An 18,313-nucleotide genomic window follows, 5' to 3' on the forward strand; every position below is an offset into this window, starting at 1 on the left:
ACAGCTCACGTCTGAGAAGAAGACTCTTCTCCACTGCTGGTGGTGCCAATCCTGGTGGTGCCAATGCTGGTGCTATGTTGCCCACTGAAGACGGTCCTGGCGATGACGTTGTGACAGAATGGGCCCTCGGTGTGGCCTGTGATGGTGGAGGTGTCTGTTTGTCAATCGTCGACGCACGGTGTCCACACTAATGTGTCGCTGGTGTGTCCCCATGGTCTGTCAAGCAGTTTCCGCAGCAGTAACAAAGCAATCTTGAAGATGCTGTCGCACAATCTGATGATTCGGATATCGGGTGGTGACCCTTGGTCTTCCACGACGTGGTCGGTCATCTGTAGTGTTGATGGTCTGGTGCCGTTGCATGAGCCTGTATATGGTCCTTACGTGGATTAGCTACTTGCCGGGCGGTTCGTCCAGCTTGCAATCATCCAAGGGCTAGGTGTCGCTGATTTCTTGTCAATCTTGGCATGTGCTAGCAATTCAATAACGAATGAATGTTATCCGATCTGGATGGATTTTTATTGGTCAAGAAATGGGGCAATGTATGTGCATTTCAATTTGCACGGAACTCACTTGTATCGAGTTGCCATGGCCGTTGCCGGGATGGGTTTACCCAGATACTTAAATGACAACTTTTCATGCAATCTTACTTGATGTTTCTTTTGCAGTTCAGTATATGTAGCAGATGCGAAGATGAAGGCTTGAATCCCCAGACTCTGAAGCAATTTTGTGATTTGATTAGGTTGTCATTGAGAGACAATTAGTCGATTAGTATTCACTAGAGATTTCCTAAAGAAAATAAAGAACAACAGTATACAAACTTGGTAAGTAATGTTCACTGAAGATTTCAATAAAGGCCTGATCATTGTTGATTGCCATGAAGGGTTTCCCTTGATTTCAGTTGTGTCACATCAACTGACTGCTACATAGATCAAGTCCCCAGAATGCGTGTCATAAGAGCTGACTGTTGAATAGCTGATGGTCGGATTGGGTAACTTGTGTGATTGTGGGGCGTGGACCTGGATCACATTTATTTTTGCTTTGGGACCCATATTTAGTACAGGGACCCATATTTGTCAATTGAAAAAATTACATATTCACAGACATCCTTAAGTAACCTTCCCAGTATAAGTGTTACAGCCGATTACATGCTTACATTGCTTCACAGCTGATTGTTGAGTGGAATGTACAGAAGAAAGGTTACCATGTTTATTAGAGGTTTCAAATGACCCATTTACACCATTATAATTCAGTAAATAACAACAGTTGAGGCATACTCGGATACAGTACAAACACTATAATGTTACACTAAAGACCTTGGATGACAAACTCAGTTTCATGTTTCTGTTTCCAATGGAGGCGCGAAGGAGGTCAGCTCTCCTTAACGGTTGTGTTACGATGTCACCCTTCAGACTTTTTTAATTATACTATTAATTATCAGTTTTCTGTTTTCATATTTCTGTCAATAACATATTTTATTGTGAATTTGTAAAAATAATTTTTCTGCAGATGTCACTTGCAAGTGTAAAGGATTTTACAACAAAAAAGGTCTGACGAGGGTGTAGAAGAAAGACCGGCTCGTAAAATCTGTACACCTGGCTGTTGACACACGTAACAAATATTGCAGCTGTCATTTCCAAATGCATGTTAAAAGCAAGAAATTGGGAATTCCCCAAATGACCTATATATGTATTTGGAGTGGAGCAAGTAGGATACATAGTTTATTGGGACAGAACATTCCAAGTACTGTACCCAAACAGTTTGTGTCTTTGGAGTGTACCTATTGGAGCTTGTAGAGTGTTTCTGGAGGACATTCACCCCTGATGGCGCCAGTCTTGCTGACTAATCCTCGTCTTTGCTGCAGCCTCAGGGTCGTCCACTGATCTGTCACTCGGTCACAAGCTTCACATGCGACTGTTTGGATTTGGGATCTGTGTGATATCACTTTCAGATGTCATGTACACAGTTGTATTTCAGACTTAACCTCATGTACTATTTGCCTTACAACTTATCTGTGATATTGATCGTGATGAGGCACTCTGATAGACTTGATCAACATTTAAACAGAACCTTTCAAATGAAGAATCAGGACATATGATGACAGTGGTTTTGCTAGAGTACATCCAGTGTTATGAAAATGTGATATGAAGTTATCCATTGTTGACTTTGGAGCTGTTTGCCAGCTTGTGTAGGAGTTGTGTCCCTTAGCTCAAGGGTGATGAAAGATAAGGGGACAAGGCATAAAGAGGCATGTTGGTTTAGTCCGACTGGTACAAGCCGCCACACACACACCTGCACACTGCTATAGAAGGGCAGTAATCTGACATCAACCCTGTCCCGAAGCCCTGTCAGTGATTGATCTGGGGTTATCTAGTTCCTAGTCCAGGGGTTCAGTCATGATTTTAGTGGCTCCCCGTCTGGTGGCGATGTTCACTGTAATTCCACACAGTTTACTGATGTCCTGTCATTGTACATGCTAAGAAAACTTATTATAATTATGGATTTGAGTTCAACTATTGAAACTACAAACTTTGAGCTTCACTAAAGCTTTCAAAACGTTTTATGCTGGACATGTGGAGGACATTTCCAAATTTGATGCATCAGTGACACAAATAATGTACGATGCAATTCCCTATTTTGACTTGTACCATATGTTCCCATGTTTTTTTCAGGTGAACAATTGACTTGCCTTTGCATGTATTTGTGATGGGTGCCACCTGGTATCATTACTATTTGATAGTGATTCATAAACACATGCTCATGTTATAGTCGGAATCGTACAATCGACTCTGCTTTATGCAGAAATTTCTATTGGATATGGAAAGGGTTTTGTCGCTTTATTTCCGAGGATAGAAATGTCCGATATAAGTGTAACGTCCAATCTCCCATTTTGATAAAGTTTTTTTATTCAAACAGACATATTGCTTTGAAGCCCGCAGCCCCCAAGTGCCTGCCCGTATTTCCGTGACAGGTACATCTCGTGTTGGGCCTGCAGCTTCACCTGGGTCCTCAGGGCCTGCAGTAAATCCATGAACAATGTATTTGTCACAACAAGCTGCAGTTCTCTAAATGAAGGCCGGATGAGGTTAGTCAGGCTGTGCAGCTTCTAATGTCTGTGGGTCCTGACGGTAGCCTGGCGACTTTGTTTATTTCAAACACTGCCCCGGATACATTGCTTACATTGATTCTTGATTAAAAATATTGGGTATTCTTTAACTGAATCACCGGCAGATCGGGGAGAAACAATACAACTGATTGCTATTTTCAGGCTTATTTTACGAGACAATTACACACCGTTATTTAAATGTCTTAATGAGACAATGCCTTGCATGCAGCTAGTACAGTTGGTCATCGTGTTTGGTGGTTCATTGTGTTTCAATGGCCACGTTTGTTATCTGCTTTTCATTCACCTGATCCTGTAGTTTTTACAGAGATAATACTATACACATGTGGTGACTCACAATACAATACAAATGATCATCAAGTATACTTATCAATTCAATAGCCACTTTAGGGAATGGATATTTCTTAAGATCATTTGGAATTATGGGATGTTAAAGACATTAAATAGCAATCATAGTTGTACTTGTATGCCCACTGGACATGGTAATAGTTCTGCCAAGCACATGTTGAGTGCTGGAGTGAGATAGTATGCTACTTTCCTGCTACTTTCCAGCTCCTAAAGACTGTGTACAGCTGAGCATCATAAATACTACTGGATGACATTGCAGCTGGCAATAAAACTACGTAGGATGGTGTTACCTTGCTGTGTGTCAGGAATGACACTGTAAGTAGAACTCAGCTGATGTCCTTGTACATCTGGGCAGTCATCTTTCATGGGGTCATCACCGGCCTTTCTCATCTTTGTTGCTATTGTCATAAGAAATGGATTCAGAGATACATCTCGATGTGCTCAGAGGCCGATATTCAGCCCTATTCAAGTCTGCAGCAAATTTCAGTGAACATGTTTGTGTTGGCCCGATTTCCTGGAACAGCAGTGTGTACCAGTATATACAGTGCATGACAGGTGTACAGATTGTGGCTGTAGTTGGGAGATTGATCAACCTGTGATTTATTGCACCAAACAAAAGTAAACAGTGTTGTGTATCAGCTATTGATCCAGCAGTCAACTTGTGATGGCTTGTATGTGTTAGGACCGTGGACAAAGCTTGAATCAGGAAGATACAACCTGGTCGATCTCAAGTAGGAAGTGTGTCTACATTGTACAACGCTTATATTTGCTCCAAATTCTTTTTAGTTTTATGTGAAAGAACGTAGGTTGAATTATGCGCAAGAACTGCTCATTTGCAAAATACAGTGTTGACACACGTTTGACAAATTCAGATGTTGTACGTCGAGGCGCTCTCTCCTGGGTTGTGTTCAGTGTGCTCTTGTTGGAGAATATTCTAATTAACTGTATCCATGTTTGGTTTTCCATGTCAATCACTTCATTTGGTATACCCAGTGAAGGTGTGGAGTGTCGGGGAGGGTTGCTGTTGTAAACACTGTCTGACACTTTGGAAGTTGGGAACGAAAGTCCACATTCATTCTGACACCGCAGATTGCCACAGATACGTGTCGTGATTATTGTCCCCCAGGACACATGTATCGCCATCTACTTATCACTTGGACAGACAGTATCATATTGTACCTGAACCTTTCATCCTATATAGTGGTTATTAACAGACATGTTTTTGACGTCATAGAAAGTGACGACTTATTCGTGGTATGTATTATCCAGTGAGAAGATCCTTTTAGTTTTTGTATTGGCCTCAGTATCATCCGGTTGAGGTGTAAATGTTTAACCAGACATCATTCTTTTTATCAGTGTCCCACGCAGACAATATATACAATACACTTAACACAACACACACACACACACACACACACACACACACACACACACACACACACACACACACACACAAATAACACACATGCACTCAAAAAACACACATGCACAAAACACACACATGTACTCATAACACACATGCACACAACACACAAACACACAACTCAACACACACATACAAACAACACACACGCTCAAAAAACACACATGCACACAACACACACACAAACACACAACACAAAACACATGCACTAAAAAAAACAACATGCACACAACTCACACACAAACACACAACACACACACACATGCACACAACACAACACTCACACACAAGAACATACAACCAACACACAACACACACACGCACTCAAAAAACACACATGCACACAATACTTACACACACAAACACACAAACACACAACACACACACACACTCGCATACAGACATATACAACACACATATGTCAGTATATAAGTTCAATAGTCTTGACCTTAAATCACAGTCCACCTCAACTCACCTGAACTCACCTCCCCTTTCCTTATATGTGATTGATTAAAGAGGATCAGCTGCTGGATCGTACAGGGTGGCTTGATGTGTATTGCCGGCTGCATCATCCAAACATCCTGTCACTGCAGTCATCTCTGGTTTGTCTGATCCTTACATGAAACAATGTCATGCTATTGCTGTAATGTTGTACACAGGAACTAAACCTGAACCTTACAGAGTGCACAGGTGGCCCAGTCATCTCGGGCGCCAAGTTGCATCCCTTCAACACACCAGAAACTTATGATGCTGGGTTCGAATCCTGGTTTACCCTAATTGTGTTTCTAGGTTTGTCGGCACCATAGCCATGCTTGTGGGTTTCAGAGAAGTGGTAAATGTCTGAATCCTGCATCACTTCGGGCTTTTCTCCCACAGTTAGGTGATATAACTGGAATTATGCTGTTTAAGGCAACATTAAAGCCAATTCACACACTCATTCAGAAGGCGATGTTTTGACCTACCCTTTGCCCAGGACAGCAGACACTGATGCAAAAATGTGTTGGCATTAACATCACAAAGATGATCAGTCATCTATTCAATAATTGGGATAATAACATGATAAGTCGTAGTGTTCCTAGTAGGGCTGGGAAGGGTAACTCGGGTACCCGGGTCAGGTGGGTACTGAGTAGGACCCGGGTACCCACAGGACTACCCGGACCCATGGTTAGTCATGTGATATATTGTTTAATGACAAAAATTATCTCTATGGTTACACTACAAGCCACTGATGTTCGCATTTCTTTCTGACTATGCACCCATTCCTTCTTATTTGTTTCATATGGTTGAATAAGGATATAACTTAATTCAGCTTCAGTGTATGAATGACCAGATCGTTTAATACATGTATCTAAATACATGTTGCTAGGGCTATGCTAAAAATGTTCCCAATCGGACATTTTGAGACAACATCCTGAGGCCTACAGTAGGTACCTGGGTAGGGTTGGGTAAAAGGGGGGTGGGTACCCGGGTAGTAAATTTGGACTCGTCCCAGCCCTAGTTCCTAGTCTGTGTGTTTATGTTGCATAGTACATTGAAAACAAGTCAGTTACACGAATGATACAGAGATAGAATGGTTTAATGTTGTTGTTTTTCTCATTCATAACTGATCATTTTTCAAACAATGATATTTTTTTTCATTGGAACCAGTTGCTGACACTAGTATGTGGGAGCTGTAAGAAATATGTTTGGATATTAACTGTTGTCAACGTGAGATTATTCCATGAATGTCTTATAGAAGTTGCACATATATTGTCTCCAAGGCTGTGGGATAGCCTCGTGGTTAAAGCTATCGCTTGTCACGCCGAAGGCTAGGATTTATTCCCAACATGATATGTGTGAAGCCCCTGCCGTGTGTTATTTATAATGATAGAATATTGCCAAGAGTGGCGTGAAACCACACTCACTTACTCACTCACTCTGTGTTTCAGACTGCACAAGCTGACAGACAATGGCTCACCGAGGGAAGAATGAGGAGGTAAGACAAACACTAACCAATCTCCCCCCTGCATCTTCAGCTCCCGTGGTGTTTCCAGGTTAGAATAGGCCCTTGCAACAAATGCTGGTCACAAGAGGCAACTTAAAGTCTTGGGTGGTCAGACTCATTGACCTGTTTGATGGCATGTCAGCGTACCCTATTGACATGGATCATTGCTCAGAATATTGATCTGATTGTCTAGCCCATACGTGATTATTTACAGGCTGCTGCCATAGAGCTGAAATATTGCTGAGTGTGGCTTTTAAACAAACAAGCAAAACATCTTCAGGTCTGTCACATATGTATTCCAGGGTTTTGTCTCTGTTATTCCTGAGTCCTGGGAATCTTTGCCATGAAGCATGTGCTGTATTTGTGAAGATGGGGTATTCCCTGTTTCAACTAATACTGAGAGATTGAATAAAATATGGGACCTTTTGTTGCATTTCTTATCACTATTGAAAAATGGGAGAAATTCTAGTGTACATTCTACAGCTTGATTGATTTAAATGATTTAAACTGACATACGTCTTGTTTTTACCCTTGACACTTGTTTGGGGTATCATGTATGTCACAGTCAGAGGACTGGTGGATAATACCTTGTATCACATACATAACATATATCAGGTGTACATCACACCATGGCAGGCATTGCATAACGCTACAGCCTCCCTTTGTTAAATATGTCACAGAAATCTCAATTACTGGATTTCCTCATAAGACCTGTTGACTTAAGGCTAAATGGATGCTCTGATTAATTGTGATGAGATATAATTACCAGTAGAGTGGATGTTGATTTTGGCCAGGCCTAATGACTATTTGTCGTGGTTCACTCATTTATAAATACCGTTGTCAGGAAACCACAAGGAAATGATAAGTACTGTTATCTCCGTCCAGTATAGACTTGCACAAGTTTCTAAGGAAATGTGTATTATTTTAAATCGTTATTCCCTGATTATATAAACAATAAGAACAAGTTGTCCCTACAAAAGACTGGCGTCCTCAGGCTGTAGGCTTATCTAAACTTGCCTATTATAAGGACAGACATACTATACATCAATAGACAGATTATTCAGTATAGACTTAGAGCAAGGCTATGTCAAGCACACAGTTTCTTGTTGTATGTGCTCAGATGCCAAAATGATTCATTACAAGTAAGATACAAAAATATAACTTGTGACGGAAAGATGTTACCTTCTCAAACATAGACTGATAGCAGTCAGATATGCTCCCAACATGCTGCAGTCATCACACTGATGGAGGAAGATGTTCTATGGCATGGTGTGTAGGGAGTTTTTGAAACTGAGACTATAACCGCAACTGACTGAAACATGAGTGACTTCCGGAAACACTTGACATGACTTTATACTTCATCTGTCACACTATGTCATCATGAAAAATAGAAACAATCCTTAATCAGTTCTTTTTGCCTCTCAGGCTGAAGTTCTGACAAATATGACCATATTAGGTGGCATTGGATTGACCTTCTGTTCTAATAATCAGCCAATCAGCATGATCAGAATTTAGGATTCTAAATGTTGTATTTGAGCAGGCAAAGCATTCAGAGCAATATTTCTAAATTCTGTATATCAAAATTGAAGATGAAATGGCAGTTCCAAATGGAAAGTATAAAAGACTAGGCTGTGTATGTTGTGGGCAAACAACACCTTGCAATGAAAAGGTGTACCCATATCGCACACCTTCATTTAAATTGGGCAGTCCAAGTTTTCTATGGTTCACAGGGGTATTGTGTCACAGTAGAAGGATTTGGTAATGAGATTGGTAACAATGATAGATATATTGTCTTTAATGAACTTATTTTTCTATATTTTATGGCTGAAATTAATGTTTAGGTCTCTGATTCTTAAACAAATCATATCTTATTTTGGTCATTTGCAGATCCAAAAGGGGGTTCAAATGTAGTAGGTTGTAGGCAGTAAAATTATCTGAGAGAGGATAATATTTTGGACCTCTCCTTTTACAAATGCTGGATCTGCCCTTGTTGGTATACACACCTATTACTGTCATCATTTGTCTCCAGTGTCACCATCAGTTCAGTTCATCCTAGGTGAGAGTAGGTCCCCAGCATCTCGAGCTCAGTCTGAGACTTTATCCACTAGCCTGAAGCCTGTGTCTAGTAAAGTTTCTGATGGTCAAGGAAGATCACTTAGATCAGCTTGTACTTGTCTACATACTGTGACTAATATCTAGTGAAAATAGTGCCAAAATACCAGTGTGGGCTAGTTTGCATACTTGTGTCCAAGTGGATATACCAGGTCAGAATAGGTCCCCAGTACCTCATTCCTTACTAACAAACACCTCACTGTGGGGACTTCAGGTCAGAATAGGTCCCCAGTACCTCATGCTTGTCTCCCTGTGGGTATTCCAGGCCAGAAGAGGTCCCCAGTACTTCATGCTTGTCTCCCTGTGGGTATTCCAGGCCAGGACAGGTCTCAGTACCTCATGCTTGTCTCCCTGTGGGTATTCCAGGCCAGAACAGGTCCCCAGTACCTCATGCTGTCTCCCTGTGGGTATTCCAGGCCAGAACAGGTCTCCAGTACCTCATGCTTGTCTCCCTGTGGGTATTCCAGGCCAGAACAGGTCCCCAGTACCTCATGCTTGTCTCCCTGTGGGTATTCCAAGCCAGAATAGGTCCCCAGTTCATTGTTCTTACAATTGGTGAGACAAAGATGGGGATCCCTTGGTCGGACCTAACTGATTGAGTGTAATGATAGCATGGACCATTGCCAGTTCTTTCATTCAGTGTTTTGCCTGGTCCAGCCTTGATAATTTACAGACTGCCATGACACAGCTAGAATATTGCTGACGTGGCATAAAAAAACATCCACTAACTCATCATCAAGACAGATAGGAAACTTATGGACTTATTTTTCAGGAAATAACCTGATTTTCTTTGGTACAGTCGGTGTAGAATATACCTAAGGAAATGGTCACATGGTTTATTTTCAGGATCCGGACTGGATCGGTGACTGTGATGTCACCGCCTCCGACACGGTAACCACTGCTCGTGTTGACTTGGTTCTTCATGCTTGAACCCTGGTGCACTACCATTGCATGTATCCGTCTTTAAAATGTTTTAATATCTTTGTTTACTAATTCAGTCGTGTGAAAAGTTCAGTAAATTCATATTTTGTTTTAATTTTTTTTTGTACTATGCAAATTTGGTCCTGTGTGCGGTACTTTCAGCACTTGAGTTTAATGTCATTGTTAGCCCAGTCTGCACTTTGAACACCTTTTGTGATGCTCACAATATGTGTGAGTGAGTGAGTATCATTTTATGCTGTTTTTAGCAATATTCCTGCAATATAACGGCTTCGGACACCAGACATCCACTTCACACATTGTATCCATGTGGGGAATCGAACCCAGGTGTTAGATGTGATGAACAAATGCTATACCCACAAGATTACCCCTACCGCCCCAATGTCCCTGTCAAGCATGTCGGTACATAAATGTAAAGGATTATACACGCTAGCCCTTTGCTGTGCAACAGGCTATGACTGATAACTCAACACTATTTGTTCCATGTATTGACTACTAGTGAGGACTATTGCCACCAAATCTGTTATTCTTAGCCAGTCACTGATACTGCTAAGTATCAAGATGTTGCTGTCATGCATATTTATATTTGGACTGGATATATATTTTGACTGCTTGTAAACATTTATTTGAAGCCCTGCATGTGCATAGTCGATCAGATATTGTTTGGTCCTGCATTTATTAAGCATGCAGAAAGCAAATGTGGACTTTACATCAACTAAGCGATAACGTACAATATGACTGCTGCATCTTTTTGATGATCTAATGATATCAATCTGACGTCATCAGTCAACAGCAATGAAGTTGACTTTTATTTTTGAAAGTGGTTTGTTCTGTGAGCTTATGCTCCTAACAGAAATACTGCTTCTCACTGTGTTGTTTCAGCTTCATGCTGTCATTAAAGTTAAAACCATGCAGAGTTATAACACCTGATGTGTTGTTGTGTGGAAAGTTGTTTCTCTGAGTGCTGGCGAGAGTTGTTATAACTACTCCTCACTGTGTTGTGTCTGTGTCTGAACCACTGCTGTCATTAAACAATGCAGCATAACACCTGATTTAACACTGATATAAACCTATTACACATGATATAACACCTATTACACATGATACAACACCTATTACACATGATATAATACCTATTACACATGATATAACACCTATTACACATGATATAATACCTATTACACATTATATAACATCTGATATATCACAGATTTAACACCTGACAATGATATAACACATGATGTAACACATGATATATCATGGATATAACTGTATATAAAATATGATATAACACAGGATATATAATGGATATAACACAGGAAATAACACATGATATAACAGACTGGTATGTTGGAGGTACCCTGACACCTATTGCCATGGTACACGAGGTACAGATGGAGTGGAGTGAACATCCGTGGGGATGCGGGGTAAGATGAGGTCCCCAGCAACCCATGCTTGTCGTAAGAGGCGGACCCGTGAAGATTCCGGGGTAGAATAGGTCTTTAGCAACCCATGCTTGTCGTAAAAGGTGACTATGCTTGTCGTAAAAGGCAACTAACGGGATCGGGTGGTCAGGCTCGCTGACTTGGTTGATGCACATCATCAATCCCAATTGCGTGGATTGATGCTCATGATGTCAATCACTGGATTGTCTGGTCCAGACTCGATTATTTACAGACCCGTCATATAGCTGGAATATTGCTGAGTGTGGCGTTAAACGACAAACCAACCAACGTAAGAGGCGACTCTAGGGATCTGGTGGTCAGGCTCGGTGACTTGTCTGATGTTATGTCATTGTATCCCAGTTGCATGGAAGTATGCTTTGATGTCAATCAGTGGATTGTCTGCTCCATATTTGATTACTTTCAGGCCTCACCACTCCCGTCATATAGCTAGAATATTGCTGAGTGCAGCATAAAAAAACAAACAAACAACTAACGTCACATCGTTGTGTCACATTGGCCAATAACAGCAGTTCCAATGAGCTGGATGACAAACATGTAGGAAGCAATATTGTTTTATATGATCGATATAGAATCTATCTGAATCCAGATTGTATGTCGGAGGTACAATTGGTACCAAGTACCAGTTGCTTTTCTCCCCACTTGACCGGACATACGGTGATATGACTGAAATGCACAAACTCACTCACAATTTGTTTAGAGATGACATACGGTAATTGGTAGGACCCAATGGCTGCCAAGTGTGAGGTTGTGAATATCGGAGTACACTTCCATTTAACCGTTTAGCATCCTGGATGTAAGGCAAGAGGAACAAGTTCCAGTTCACTGTTCTTTTAATTAACTCAAATCTACTAAATATCGGATATTTTTGCATTTTTCATTTTCTTGATGGTGGACCATGTCAAGTATTGTACCATGTATTGTACCGTATATGACCGCGGATAAGCCGACCCCGTAGATAAGCCGAGGTGCTAACTTGACCATTGAAATACGAGAGAAAATGATATGACCCGCAGATAAGCCGAACCAGGAATTGAAAGGCAAAAAACACTGCGAAGTCGGACTGCAAGACATGTGCCGGTACTCGCAGATATTCAAAAATATAAGATGAAAAACGTTGTAATTATATTGAAAAAGTCATTATTATTTCTAATAAAGATTTAACAAACCAGTCATCCACTTTAATAATGTGGGAAGCTGTTTCTCGTTGTTTTTTTTAATCTCATAATGATCGTTATATGTTGCCATCAACAACAAGCGCCATTTTGTGAATCGGTGTATATAGAATTATGAACCCGTGAGAAAATATATCAGCCAGAGCGAGTTTGAATTCAGCATCGTAAGCATGGCGTATTCGTTTCAAACTCATGATGAGAATGTCAGTCAGTAAAAATAAACTAACTTTTATAACCCCCTTTACATCACTATTGTATGTTAATCCAATTGAATTAAATAAACTATCATACTATGAACACCATCACTTACTCACAGGCTTCTCCAGTTTATTAACCTAATCTCTCGAAAACAAAGGAATTAAGCCCCTACTCCCAACACGATCGCTAAGCACCCACAACTTGAAAATGTTTGTGTAAACAACATGACAATACCAATCGGCCCGTTATTATCAATGCTCATTTCCTTGTGTACTGTGTTGCTTTTTAAACAACAGGAAGCAATCACAGTGATCACCGTTTGTGACGTCACAGGAAACAGCTGATCACATGTTTTTGCAAATGGCGAACGGAATAACTCGCCGATACAGTTGTTTATTTGCCTCTTTCAATAAAGGTAGACACTTGTTCATTATCAATTCATGAACTTTGCAAAACGTACGTAATAGCTATTGGCGATTTCATCTGGGGATTATATATTATAGCTGTGAATTACATATATATTGTAATATATATATATATATATATAAAATCCAAACACGAAAATTTGCTACACCTGCATCTAAACCACTCCTCCCTACACCACACCCAAACACCATCCCACAAACAAACACCACACCCAAAACCGACAGCTCTGTCTGGGACCCCTACCGAGAAACCGCACCCACCTCACACACACAAGCAGCCACTCAACCAACCACGAACCCTCCCAAAACATCAACCCCCGCATGCAAAACAAACCTCAAAATGACCACCACAACACGACCCTCATCCAAGCACCCTACAGCCCATATGGCAACAACGCTCTCCCACAAGCAAGCACAACAACAAAACACAAACACTAAGAAAACATCAGCTACACCCATCCCGCCAACACCTTCACAACCCTCCACATCACATGCCTCCCCCATGGAAACTCAACCAGCTAAACCTAATCCAACCCATGACGAAGATTTCTCCACTACTGAGGAAACAATAGACACTACTCCAACTAAAACAAACCACACTTCCCAACCAGCCAACACCCCAAACCTAAATAACCTCACCTTACTCCTAGCATATATGCATAGTCAAAACTCACCAAAAGCTAGTATGGAATCCTTCCACAAAGTAGCTTTCAATCTAAAATTAACCGATCTTCCCTTCTTCCTCTTTAACCTCCATCTAAAAGAACTCACCGAATAAAATAAAAACTAAAAACTAAATCACCAATCACCCGAAACCAATAATGGAAGGACTAAATATTTTTCAGTGGAACGCCAACGGACTCACCTCCCACGGCCATGAACTAAAAACTAAATTTAAACTAAATAAAGGCCCTCACATTGCTTGTATACAGGAAACCAAATTCTCAAAAAAATCGAAATTCACACTACCTAACTACAACTCAGTTAGAACTGACAGAGCTAAACCGAAAACAAGAAGAGCCGCAGGAGGACTAATCATATTTATCAGGGAAGATATAAATTACGAAGAAATAAAAATAGACACGCCAAACCTAGAAGCCAACGGCATTAAAATCACATTAAATAACCGAAACATAAACATCATAAATATTTACCACTGGGCGGAACAAAAAGTCCAACCTGAGGATCTAAACAAACTACTCAAAATAAGCGATAAATCTACTATATTCCTAGGAGACTTTAACGCTCACCATCCTACATGGAGCATAGATGATAAAATAGATAATCATGGCAAATTAATCTCCGAATGGATAGAAACAAACGACCTAGTACTCCTTAATAGCAACCAACCCACGAGGTACGATAAGATAAACCAAAAAATGTCGGCTATCGACCTAACCATATGCACCGCAGATCTAGCCCAAAGCACTCAATGGGAAGTGCACGACGTCCCGCTAGGTAGCGACCACTTCCCCATAAACATAACCATAGGAAATACAAACGTACCAATCCAAACAGAAAACCAAGAACCAAAATTCCATTACAACAAAGCTAACTGGGACCAATTCCAAGATATCTGCAACGAAGCTAACTTAAACGAAATAGAAAATAATGATCCAGAAACCTATTGTAAAAACCTAACAGACTATATAATAAATGCAGCCAAAACCTCCATCCCCTTCAAAACATCTAAGACAGGCAAACCGACGGTACCATGGTGGAATGAGGAAATAGAACAGACTAGACGAAAACGTAAATCAGCCTTCAATAAAGCAAAACGCGACTACAAATATTTAAACATAGCCCACGAACTAAACCACCAGGTTCAAAAACTAGTCCAAATAGCCAAAAGTAGAGACTGGAAAAAATTCTGCGAAGGTATAAATAACCGTACAGATGCCAGAACGGTCTGGCGCAAAATCCACGCCATTAGAGGCTTAAAACGACATAAAAAAACCCCTAACATTAACAACTCAACCAACCCCGCCCAAAAAGCAAATAATCTCGCCAACCACTTTTCGGCCGTTAGCAGTAACAGCAACTTCAGCCAAAAATTCCAAGATAAACTTAAAACAGAAAACAAACCCACAAAAGAACCAAACAATAACAATCTAGAAATAAATCAACCCTACACAATGGAGGAGCTCCTCTACGTAATCCAAAACAGGAAAAAGGGCACAGCCCCAGGATTAGACCTAACCTCTTACCAAATAATTAAAAAACTCCCCCTAAAACTGCTCCAGGCACTACTCAAACTATACAACCTCATCTACCTAAACGGACAGGTTCCTACTCCCTGGAAACAGGCCCTAGTCATACCAATCCCTAAACCTAATAAACCAGCTAATCAAGCTAACTCATATAGACCAATATCCCTAACTTCAAACTTATGTAAAGTAATGGAATCAATGGCTAAAAATAGATTACAACATTACTTAACCCAAAATAACACCATAAACCCAGATCAAAGCGGTTTCACTCCTGGCCGCTCAACCCTAGATAACCTCGCCCGACTAGAACAAGATATTAAGACAGGACAACTAAATAAACAATATACCACAGGCATCTTCTTAGACTTCTCTAAAGCTTTCGACATGGTATGGCACGATGGGCTAATACAAAAACTTAAAAAAATAGGACTCAAAGGTCAGATAATAAACTACATCCAGGACTTCCTAAACAATCGTAAAATAACCGTGTGTTTAGACCAAACTCTATCGGACCAATGTCCCCTAGAAAATGGCACTCCACAGGGCAGTATCCTCAGCCCCACCCTCTTCAATATAATGATAAACGATCTATTCGAGGGTCTATCCCCTAAAGTAAACACATCAAAATTCGCGGATGATGGAGCCATCTGGATCCGCACTAAAAGCATGAAAATGGCCAAAAATCTACTCCAAAAATCTCTTAATAAAATACAACAATGGGCTGACAAATGGGGCTTCTCCCTTAACTCAGAAAAAACAACAGGAATAGTATTCAAAAATAAAAACATGAAACCCGCCTCCCCAATCCTCCAGCTAAACAATCAAACAATCAAATTTCAAAAACAAACCAAATTCTTAGGACTTATTTTCGATGAACATCTCACCTGGGATGCTCACATCCAAAACCTAACAACTAAATGCAGTAAAGACCTAAACACCCTAAGATGCCTAACTGGCTCTAACTGGGGAGCCTCCAAAGATACTCTCCTCTCTCTCTACATATCCCTAATTAGATCAAAACTAGACTACGGCTGCGCCATATACAACACCCTAAACAACTCTCTATCTAAAAAACTTGACTCAATACAATATCAGGCTCTCAAACTCATTACACGCTCCCAACATGGCACCTCCTACACCTCACTTCAGGCCTTAACAGGAGAAATGCCACTAAGTCTACGCAGGGAACAGCTAAGCTTAAATTTCTGGGCCGCGTCCCAATCAAACCCTCTCATCCAAAACTTAATAAACCAAAACATCAGCCCTAAAAACCAAGCTCTAGCTCGTAAACACCCCTTACTTACCCCAATATCCCAAAGAATAACAAACTACCTAAATGAACACCAAATTAAAAATCTTAAACAAAACTGCAAACAATCAAATATCTTCACCCCTAAACTTAAAATACCCAAAATAGACACAACACTAGCTAGCCAAATAAATAAACAAACCGACCCAAACATAGCTAAAACTACCACACTAGCATACATACACAAAAATTGGCCAAATTGGTGTCACATTTACACGGACGGATCCTCAGATCCGACCTCCAAACACACGGGTTTCGGAGTCCATACCACACAACCAACTAAAACCACACAATCCTTCCGACTCCCAAATAACCAATCAATATTCACGGCCGAACTAATGGGCATGGCCTCAGCCCTCCACAATCAAGAATCCAAAAACAACCAAAAAATCCTAATACTTACTGACTCCCTAAGTGGACTACAAGCCCTCCAAAACAAAAATACCAAAAACCGACCTAAATTAATAAATCAAATACTTAAAAGCTCCAACGACCTAACAAAAGCAGGCAAACAAATAACCTTCTTGTGGATACCCGCCCACGTAGGAATATACGGTAATGAAAACGCCGATAAAGCAGCTAAACTATCCCTCAAAATCCCAGAAATAAGCTTAAACTTACCCATCTCAAAATCAGAAATTAAAAGTGTAAACAAACAAAAAATCACAAAAAAATGGCATAACCTATATCTAAACTCAAATAGCCAAATCAAAAGAGTGCTCAGCAAACCACTAACCAAACCAAAAATTCTCCATCCATCAAAAAAAATCGACAGAGTAATCACTAAACTCCAAACAGGACACACCAACCTAAATAACCACCTAAAAAAATTTAAAAAACACACTACAGGTAACTGCCCACACTGCAAACAACCAGAAACCCCAGAACACGCACTCATCCACTGCACACACTACCTCACACATCGAACCGCATTACAAACCACCCTCAATCTAAACAAGGCTCTCACTCTAGAAGCAATACTAAACCCACAAAATAAACTAGAAAACTTCAAGGCCTTAGGCGTATTCTTAATAAAAACGGAACTAATAAAACGCATCTAAAACCATAATAACCTACCAAATCAAAATCACATAAACAAACAATCATCCACCATACCCAGCTCCCTTAGTTCTCCTCCCCAAGCCCATCGGCATCTATTCCAAATCTCAAAATTCCCAAATTCTATATAAGCAACCCCTAAAGCCCCCTCTTGGGTTGCACAGACCACCCTCGCCCCTTTCGGAAACACATTAAATGGCCTGGCCGGGCCCGTGTGCGAAATACGCATCAGTCGGAAAGCGCACGTTAAATCTCCAAAGTAAGTAAGTAAGTACATATATTGTTACATGTAAAAATTGTGGAGTTTACGAAGAACGATAAACTTTGAACATTCAATTGAAAACTTATTATCGGAAGTAGTAACATGTATAACCATTTTTTAATAATGACAACATTGGTGTATAATAATAACTTTATTGATAATTTATAACAATAATGGCTCTAGTCGTGGCAACTTCCAAACTTTCGGGAAGTTGTGATCTATCGGACCGTCATTCAGGCGATGTTTCTGACAGATTACGATCTGAAAAATACTATCATGAAAGTG

The 18,313-nt window shown here is 40.5% G+C and overlaps 1 protein-coding gene across 12 annotated transcripts in view; it reads left to right on the forward strand.

The window, feature by feature from the left end:
* LOC139464057 (anion exchange protein 3-like) overlaps positions 1-18,313 on the forward strand; it is a 124,833-nt gene that overhangs the window by 67,146 nt on the left and 39,374 nt on the right. For 11 of the 12 annotated variants that reach the window (XM_071245587.1, XM_071245585.1, XM_071245596.1 and 8 more), the window contains 2 exons: positions 6,821-6,867; positions 9,835-9,879. In XM_071245587.1, the coding sequence (XP_071101688.1) occupies positions 6,841-6,867; positions 9,835-9,879 (72 nt within the window). In that variant the 5' untranslated portion in view covers positions 6,821-6,840. The remainder of the gene's footprint in view (positions 1-6,820; positions 6,868-9,834; positions 9,880-18,313) is intronic. The other variant, XM_071245595.1, reaches the window with a different exon arrangement.

This window comes from Haliotis cracherodii, unplaced genomic scaffold, assembly GCF_022045235.1.
Source record: "Haliotis cracherodii isolate W230 unplaced genomic scaffold, xgHalCrac1.p SCAF_16, whole genome shotgun sequence".
Classification (NCBI taxonomy): domain Eukaryota; kingdom Metazoa; phylum Mollusca; class Gastropoda; order Lepetellida; family Haliotidae; genus Haliotis; species Haliotis cracherodii.